General features: G+C 34.5%; 2 protein-coding genes across 5 annotated transcripts; both read left to right on the top strand.

Moving 5' to 3' along the window:
* The first annotated feature begins 2,465 nt into the window (after positions 1 to 2,465).
* On the top strand, positions 2,466 to 4,359 carry LOC130504081 (transcription factor bHLH63-like). Of its 4 annotated transcripts, none has more exons than XM_056998665.1 (7): positions 2,466 to 2,836; positions 2,944 to 3,210; positions 3,326 to 3,460; positions 3,539 to 3,610; positions 3,695 to 3,853; positions 3,985 to 4,046; positions 4,135 to 4,359. In XM_056998665.1, exons 1-6 carry the CDS (start codon positions 2,528 to 2,530, stop codon positions 4,009 to 4,011), a joined length of 969 nt encoding a protein of 322 aa, XP_056854645.1. In that variant the 5' UTR covers positions 2,466 to 2,527; the 3' UTR covers positions 4,012 to 4,046; positions 4,135 to 4,359. The 4 variants fall into 4 exon arrangements, with proteins under 4 accessions (XP_056854645.1, XP_056854644.1, XP_056854643.1 ...); XM_056998664.1 differs by having other exon boundaries at positions 2,467 to 2,836; positions 4,149 to 4,359; XM_056998663.1 differs by having other exon boundaries at positions 2,467 to 2,836; positions 3,943 to 4,046.
* Positions 4,360 to 4,989: 630 nt separating this feature from the next.
* LOC108828165 (probable pinoresinol-lariciresinol reductase 3) lies at positions 4,990 to 6,520 on the top strand. The gene is given in 9 exon segments (XM_056998666.1): positions 4,990 to 5,364; positions 5,461 to 5,476; positions 5,479 to 5,594; positions 5,672 to 5,786; positions 5,789 to 5,908; positions 5,985 to 6,188; positions 6,265 to 6,306; positions 6,309 to 6,358; positions 6,360 to 6,520. Coding segments are annotated over 9 exon segments (921 nt in total). The 5' UTR covers positions 4,990 to 5,181; the 3' UTR covers positions 6,435 to 6,520.
* The last annotated feature ends 2,635 nt before the right edge of the window (positions 6,521 to 9,155 follow it).

The following is a 9,155-nucleotide window of genomic DNA, read 5'->3' as shown; positions in this document are numbered from 1 at the left end:
TTTTCTTTTTGGAAAGATAACATATCAACCGATTCTCTAGAAGAAAATTAGTTGCTTCCTTTGTGAAATTAAAATTTAAGATTGCACATTAAAAATTCATTTGCAATACCAATTGCTTTTATTTTATTGTAAACGTTAGTTGTTTAGTTTATTTTACTTCTGGTTTCTAATAAACTACACAAGACTAATAAAGGGGAAAATTAATATGTTGCAACTTTTTATAAAATATTATAAATTTTATATCTTCTCCAGTATATAGTATATACTAGTTAGTTACTTTTCCTGTAACAAATACTACTTAGTTACTTTTTTGTAACAATACTAGTTAGTTACTTATCTTGTGCTAAGTAGTACACATTTCTTTAACTTTAGATATTTTCTAAACTTTGTATAGTATTGATATACAGAACACTTTCACTTTTGATTAGAATCCCATCATATCATGACCACTAATTAGACCCCCTTCATTTTTTTTGTCAACCTGATCCCCTTCATTATTATTTCAACTAAGACCATTTCCAATATCACTCTATTTTTTTCTCTATATTTTTTTCTAAAATAAAATAATTTTAACATATAATAAATTTTACTTCAATGATACTGTAACATAACAACTTTATTATAAAATAATACTATTGGAGCAGAGATTACTCTTAATAAAACTATTGTATTTAAAAATATATAGAAGAAAAAATAAAGTGTCACTAAAAATGATTTTACTCTATTTTTAAAATAAAAATATAACATTCTACTCTATAATAAAGTTCTATTATAAAATTATATCATTTTTATAATATTATATCAATGCAATATAAATTATTATATAATAGAGTTATTCTATTTTATAAAGAAATACAGAAGAAAAATAGGTTTGAGTTTGAGATCCTCTGATCATCTTGCATTTGATGATCTCCAGGAGCTTCTCATATAAAAAAACTATACTACATATTTATACAGCCATGTGAATTATGTCATGAAACATCACACACATATGTTTTGTAAATATAGAGTATAGTTACTTACCTACAACTTAATACACCAGCAACAAGTGTCGACATATACATTCATGCATGTATGTCTTGATTTATGCGTATATATATTAGAGAATGGGGAACCCACATATTAGGTGTGTGGCATTACGTTAATAGTGTATGCATGAATAGTATGAAAATGAAATAGCCTTCATCTTCTATGGACTTGGTCCGAATTCATCACATCAAAAAGCAATGACCATTTCTTTATTTCAAACAACTTTATACCCTCTCCCCTTTCCTTATCTACTAACTCCATTTTTTGTGTTTGAAAAGCTTGATAAAATAATTGGATTAGACCGAAACAACAAAATATTGGATTTTATGTTCACATGAAGAGTGTTCCAGTGACTTAAATAAAAGGTATGATAACAAGAAATATTTGAGAAACTACTAAACAAAAGTAACAAACAATTAGTGACATGCTTTAATTGCGAGAGGTCTTTTTCATGGAAATATTTTTGCTGACTGATTTTCGGTGAAAGTGATCTAAAGCTAACTTTGTGAGTAATTTTATGTGATGGGTCTTGTAAGCCACATGCATTGAAAGAGCATGGCGATCACGTGGCAGTCTCTCTCGCGCCGTCTCAGTATTAGCCAATCACGATATAGGAAGCCAATGTAGCATGGCCATCAGAAGCAGGATCGATCTAAATAACAAGGTTCAGAAAATCTCTTGCGTCATAAATTCATGTGAACAGTGCCTCGTAGCCAAACACACGAGTTATTAAAACAGACCCCGAGTGTTATCTACTTAATTAGATTTTTAATGGTTTCACTTTTCGTACTTGGCTTCTAAGATAACGTGTATACGAGTTCTTTTCTAGAATCTACTTATGCGGCCGTATTATATATGCGTATTGGCGCTGGCGCTAAATGATGACCAATGCCCTAATTTTTTATATTATGATATGGTTTTAAGCGGTTACGGCACAGATGTTTCGTCACTAGTAAAACGAACCTCAAGTTTCGATTACAAATCGAATTAAAGAGAATCTCAAACTACTCAATAATAATAATACCTTTCACTGTGTTACAAATTCAAACCACTTCCCACGTGACGTTCACTTGATCGTTTTAGTGAATTAAACTTTGAGACCTTTCCAGCTAGAGATGAGTCTTTCTTCACACTATACCTGATTTTGCCCCTAATGCCCATGCTTTATCCTTTCTAAAAATGAATGAAAATCGAATCCAGCAATATACAACAGAATGTTTATAATATAAATTGTGTAATAAATAAGTTTTAATAATATAATTTAATATTTTCTATTTTTAGTAAATTTTATCATCATTTCTCTAGGGATAATCCCAAATCTCAAATAATCTACAATCATATAAAACTTCCAGATTTGTACACGGCCCTACTTATCTGATGCGATGAACTTGGACTAAGTACAAAGCTTCTTTTGTTTGGTTATAAATATCCCTTCCTCTTCTACCCTCACCTCTACTCTGTTTCTCTACCACTCCAAAGTTTCTAAAGTAGTAGAAAGATGATGATGATGAACGGAGAAGCTACAGAAGCTGAGCTTTTCCTCAACTGTGCCGACATGTCTGTCTTAGAGCGCCAAAGGGCTCACCTCAACCACCACCACTATCCCGGCTTCTTCTCCAATTCTTCCACGATTAACGGCGGCGATATTGACGGCTTTCTAGCGTCGGCCGGTTTGGATCTTCCGGCGGTTTATGGATATACGACGGTGCACGGTGACGCGAGAATCTCAGTTACTCCGGGAAATATTACAACCGAGTCTGGAAATTTCAAGAAAAGGAAGTTTGGTTGCGTCGAGACAGAGACTAAGGTTCGTGTGTTGCTCTGTTCTCGAACTAAAACTTTGAATCCTACAACAAATGAAAAAAAAAACAGATCTTAATTAAAGATTCACTTATCTGTTAATGGGGTTTTTAGGTTTGTAATGAGAAGAAGAAGATGATGATGATGATGATGAACAGAGAAGCAGCAGTTGAGGAGGAAGAAGAAGAAGAGAAGTCGAAAGTAACAGAGCAGAGCAATAAAAGCATCATGATGATGAAGATGAAGAATAAAGCCAAGAAAGAACAGAACAGCTGCTCTAACGATTCATCAAAAGTGACGAAAGACTCGCAAAGAACGGATTATATTCATGTTCGTGCACGGAGAGGCCAAGCCACTGATAGCCACAGCATTGCAGAACGAGTGAGAGAGAGACTTTCATTAGTTACTTTCATTTATGAGTCTCTTCATTTATTCCCTTTATATATTTTTAAAAAATTATTGAGATTTAATTTGATTGATTGTTAAAACTGTGAAGGCTAGAAGAGAAAAAATCAGCGAGAGAATGAAGTTTCTACAAGATTTAGTTCCTGGATGCGACAAGATCACAGGCAAAGCAGGGATGCTTGATGAGATCATTAACTATGTTCAGTCTCTTCAGCGGCAAGTCGAGGTCTGAATTTCACTTCCAGTATCTTATGATTAAGTGTATAAATACTATAGTCTAACATATGGTTTATGTTTGGAACAGTTCTTATCGATGAAGCTAGCAACTGTTAGTCCAAGGCTGGATTTCAACATCGATGACATTTTTGCCAAAGAGGTTACTCTTTTTTTTTTAATTTGTTTGTGCTATTCATATATGTAAAAACTTTTTTGTAAATGAGCTAATATGAACTGAATCCAGGTTGTCTCAGCTCCAATGACGAACTTACCAAACACTGTGATGCCACCTCATATGATGGTGAATTCCGGTTATCCTCATGAAATGGTTGATTCCGGTTATGTTCATTTCAATCCAATGCAACAAGTGGTTGCTAGTTCTGATCCACTATCATGTTTCAACGTAGGTTATGTTGTTTTCATTTCTCTTCCATCATCATATAACCTTTTGGTTTACTAATATAATAATCTATATGTTTGATTATGTTACAGAATGGTCAATCAGCTACTAATGTGTGGGACTCTGATGTGCAGAATCTTTATAGCAGTCTAGGTGTTTGATTTAAAAGTGTTCCTTAGTTCTAGACCATTGTCAGGTATAATATTTACTAGCAGTGATTATATGGCATATGGTTTAGAACAAGTTCAGATATCACACATCATTCAAAATTGACATTATATAAGATTTGATTATGCAGGTTCTCTGGATACATGCAGCTTATTTTTTTCAAGTGGGAAGATCAAACTCATATTATTTTCATCAGAAAAGAGAGCAAAGTTAGCAGTTATTTACTAATTTCAGTAAATTAATTTAAGATTTTCAGCCCATCATTGTAGTATCAGAGACAAGAGTGTATACAGTATTGTGTGTATAGATGCCAAACAATAATATATATTTTTCAATGTGTGTTTCTAGTCTTCTTAGAGCATCATGAGTGGGTCTCACTAATCATGCTCTAATGGGGTTCATACATAGGAATTTTTTCTACATAAACAATGTCACCAAGTTTACGACCACTCAACAAAAGAAAAAAAAGAAAAAAAAAAGGTAAGAAGTAATAACAAAGTAAAAGAAAGATCGGCATAGGTTGGAATCTTTCTCCAAAGTTCTTTGATATATAGATTAGTTGCATGATGGTAATCATATGATGTTACCGGTTGCAACTATCCAAACGGCAGGCAAACCATTGTAGTATCAGAGACAAGAGACAGCAAGAGTACTATTGTGTGTGCATAGTAATAGATATTTTCTTATGTCTTTCAATGTGTGTTCTCCTCTTCTTATTAGCGCATTATGAATGGGTGTCTCACTAATCATTATATGCTCTAATGCGGTTCATACATAGGGACTTTTCATGATAACACTGTCACAAGTCCACTCGATCACTCAACAGAAAAAAAAAGGGTAATAAGTAACAAAGTAAAAGAAGAAAGATTGGCCTAAGTTTTTAACAATTCCTCCAAAAGCTTGATATGAAACAATTAGAAGAATGCATGATGATAATCAATTTACAGGCTACACAAACTAATCCATAACACAAAAATATTGTAATGCTAAGCATGAATTATTTGTCGGAATAAAATATATGTTGTTAAACTGATCTGTATGCACGAATTTAGACATGTGACTTTATTGAGTTTATAGTTTTGAGTAGAAAGTCAACGTCTTTTGAGTTCAAAGTACCGGTTCTAATAAGTGTAAGAGAACCGAGAGTTAATTGTAGGGGGAACATGGAGAAGAGCAGAGTATTGGTCATCGGAGCAACGGGAAGATTGGGGCACTACTTGACCCGTTTCAGCATCCAATCGGGTCACCCGACTTTCGCCCTCATCAGAAACTCTGCTTTCCCCGATGATCCTTCCAAGTCCGTTAAGCTCGAATCTCTCTCCTCCGCCGGCGTCACTCTCCTCAAAGTCTCTTCCTTTTCTCCATTAATCTCTCTCAAATTAAATCTGAAAGTTTTGCTCTTTTTTTAATTCTTCGTTTAATTTGGTTATTGGAGGGTTTAGGGTTCATTAGAGGATGAGAAAGCTTAGAAGAAGCAGTGATGAAAGTAGACGTGGTCATCTCTGCCATTCCTTCAAAACACGTTCTTGATCAGAAACTCCTCATCAATGTCATCAAACGATCTCCCTCCATCAAGGTCTTCTCTCTCCCCCTCTCTCTCCATCATTCACATTTTAGTATTTGGACATTGAACATGACATTGTCTGATTGCAGAGGTTTATCCCTGCTGAATATGGAGCAGATCCTGACAAAACACAAGTCTCGGATCTTGATCACGGCTTCTACTCAAAGAAGTCTGAGATAAGACGTCTTATAGAATCATCAGGGATTCACACACCTACATCTGCTGTGGACTGTTCATGAGGATTCTACTTCCATCTCTTGTCCAACCGGGTCTTCAATCACCTCCGATGGATAAAGTCACCGTCTTTGGAGATGGAAACGTTAAAGGTTTCTCCCTTTTTTTAACTACATACAAGTCTCTGCTTTTTGAACATATGAATCAGGTTGGTTGTTTTTTGTGTAGCTGTTTTTGTGAATGAGGTTGATGCTGCAGCGTTTACTATCAAAACGATTGATGATCCTAGAACACTGAACAAGACATTGTACCTTAGGCCGCCTGGAAACGTATGTTCCATGAATGATCTTGTTGAGCTATGGGAAGGGAAGATTGAGAAGAAGCTTGAGAAAACTTTTGTTACTGAAAGTCAACTTCTTGAGAAGATTAAAGGTCTGTTGTCAAACACATCTACATTTAAGTTTTTTACTTTCTTAAGTCTTACCTTTCTGTTTCTATGATGCTGCAGAGACTCCATACCCGGATGACATGGAGATGGTCTTCATATACTCTGTTTTATCAGAGGACACCACACGTACTTTGACATTGATGAGTCTTGTGGTGGGGGTGAATGGTACTGAGCTTTACCCTGATGTCAAGTACATTACCGTGAGCGAGTTTCTTGATACCCTTCTCTAGGATTATAACCTAATATGGAAGGGCTCACATGTTGTCTCATTTTTGAAAGAGAGAGAGAGAGAGATCTACATTCCATAGTCTATCTGTTTATTGAGGAACCTACCTCCTCCCATGTAGCACTATCTATCTTTAATGGATCTGAGTTAAGCGTGTAAGACATTGTTTCTGAAGTTCTGATGATGATTGGAAAAAAAAAAAGGAATCCATTGAACTAAAATTTTGTGGAAACATTTTTGGGATTGTTGTTGGTTAGTACTAAGCATTTTCTACGCTAGGTTTTACCTTTTAAATCTAAAAAAAAATATGCAAGTAATTTCAAACATTTCAATATGTTGCATGGTCAGCTGTTACCTGTGGCTTCATGTGCTTGTTTCATATGTAAGCCAACTGAATCTAATGTGTCTCACTAGAACCATATACTGCAGAACAACCAAATAAAAGCTTACTTGGCAAGGACCATGCGCATGTGTTTTTTTTTTACCATGCATATGACTTTCACCATTTCATTTTTTTTTGTACTTCTTTAAGTTTCATAAACGCCTCAAATATCAAAAAGGGAGATACATTTTTTGGATGATTCGAAGTCTACAAAGCTAATGGATAATCTAAGAAATTGGAGAGTTTCATCAAAGCTAGTCACCATATGACTTTAGAACTTCTTTTATAAATCAATCATGTCCATAACGGAAAGTTTAATTAGTTGAGTCAAGAACTCTAACAAAGAGAAATCGATGACAATGGTTTCACAAGGTGTGGGTCTTTCATGTTAAAGAAAAGCAAACTTAAAAGTTCATAAATTATTAAAGAGAACCAGAAAGGGTATAACAATGTTGATCATGTCTTAGTGAAGAAGGAAATCACTCTCAATAAGTGCTCCATATTGCTAAATGGATTTTATGCTAGAAGATAATCTATATATCTATTGGCATAAAATCTGCATAAATTGTGGAATGTATATTCTAATGCTTTCTTATATTTTTTTCTGGAATATAAATATTTTTTGTTTGTCAGCGAATAACTTGTGATGTATATTTAATATAAATTTAAAAGAAGGCTCTTCTCTTTTATTTTTAGTATGATTTTTTGTTGCTTTTTTTTTGTTAACCCTTGTCAGTTGTCTACAGTATGAAAGATCTGTATTTTAAACTTGACTCTTTTTCATTTAGGTGAAAGTGCTAATTAATGGAATTAGTATTTCTTAAGAATTTCTAACAAGTGCAAGATGAATGCTTAAAATAGATTACATGTATGATATTTATTATTATTATTATTATTTTATTATTATTCCAAACTATTTAAAAACAATTTACCAGCAATTCAAGTTGTATAGTTTTATTGACATTTAGACTATAATTACAATAACTAAAATCTGACAAAATTTCTTTAGAAAAGAGCTATAATCTGAAAGGCCATTAAAACATTAAAACCACAATGGCCTTTCAGCTTTTTTTTTTTTTTTTAACGTCTTATCTTTATTAATTTCAAATCAATGTAACATATTACATGAATCATAAATTACATCAAACATGTTGTAAAGAGAACTTTTAACAGAGACAACAGTAACACGATGCTTCCTAACGCATTCGTAGGATAGGCTGATTCGCTAGTTCTTCTCCATTTTGTTCTTGGTCTTATAAGATCTTTCTTCTGGCTTTCAATTCTCATGAGTAAACGCCGTTTTTCTATAAAAAAATCATTGGATGCGATCCATCTGTTACATCGCAATCCGTCCCAAACACTCCCGCTGCAGGAGATAACATGCTTTGTTGTAACTATCCATGGCATTGAAATTATTTTGTTTTGAAACCAAAAACGCCATATCTTCTCGTCGATTCTCCACAAATGTGTCATCCCCGGATCCCAAATTCGCCAATTAATATACCACAAATATCTTATGAATATATACACAAACACTTCCGTTAGTCGGGATTGTGTACCTTGTACATCGTGAACAATCAACAGATTCTTCACGGAGATGACGAGTTCGTCGCGTATCACACGGATAATCATCCACACTAACACAACGGAACTAATAGGAAGGGACCGAACACCACTGCCTGCCATAAGCAACATGGATCTCCGGTTCTCTTGAAACAAGAAGCAACCACCGGTAGCAATGCCCGGAGGAAAGATGACATTGTGCAACAAGTGCACCACAAATAGTCCGATATGACTAACCATAATCAATTTACAGTTAATCATTGGAGAACACCACTCACCAAAAGATGAACCAAACCCGTCTTTCCAATTCAGGTACTCTCTTCTTCTTTCCAGTAGCACCAAGATGGACCAGTGGAGAAGGCACACGTACAGTGGCCTGAGAATATGGTGAGAACATAAGTGGAGGTTTGACGGATGAAGACGTCGTTTGGGCGTTAATTCCATATGCGGAGATTAGTAACAAAAACCACATCAAGGACAAAGATAATACGTTTATAAGAATATGAAAATCAAATAAGAAAAGGAAATCCGACGGCCTAAGCCGCCGGAAAAAACGACAAAAAACTGTTGAAACTCTGTTTTTAACTTTCGCCGGTTAAGTCGCACGAGAGAAAAAAACGGCCTTAGCCTTTTCAGCTTCTTTATTTTGTGGCCTTTCAGCCTGATTTTTTTTTTCTTTTTGTTTGAATTCTCCTTTTCTCCAAAGAATATCAAAATCAATGAACAAAAAAGGTTATCACTGTAAATGTCCTTTTTCTTATCGAACCAAACGTTTCTGTC

The sequence above is a fragment of the Raphanus sativus genome, unplaced genomic scaffold (assembly GCF_000801105.2).
Source record: "Raphanus sativus cultivar WK10039 unplaced genomic scaffold, ASM80110v3 Scaffold1347, whole genome shotgun sequence".
NCBI classification, from domain to species: domain Eukaryota; kingdom Viridiplantae; phylum Streptophyta; class Magnoliopsida; order Brassicales; family Brassicaceae; genus Raphanus; species Raphanus sativus.
The sequence above is the reverse complement of the archived record's forward strand: the minus strand, read 5'-3'. Positions and strand labels throughout refer to the sequence as shown.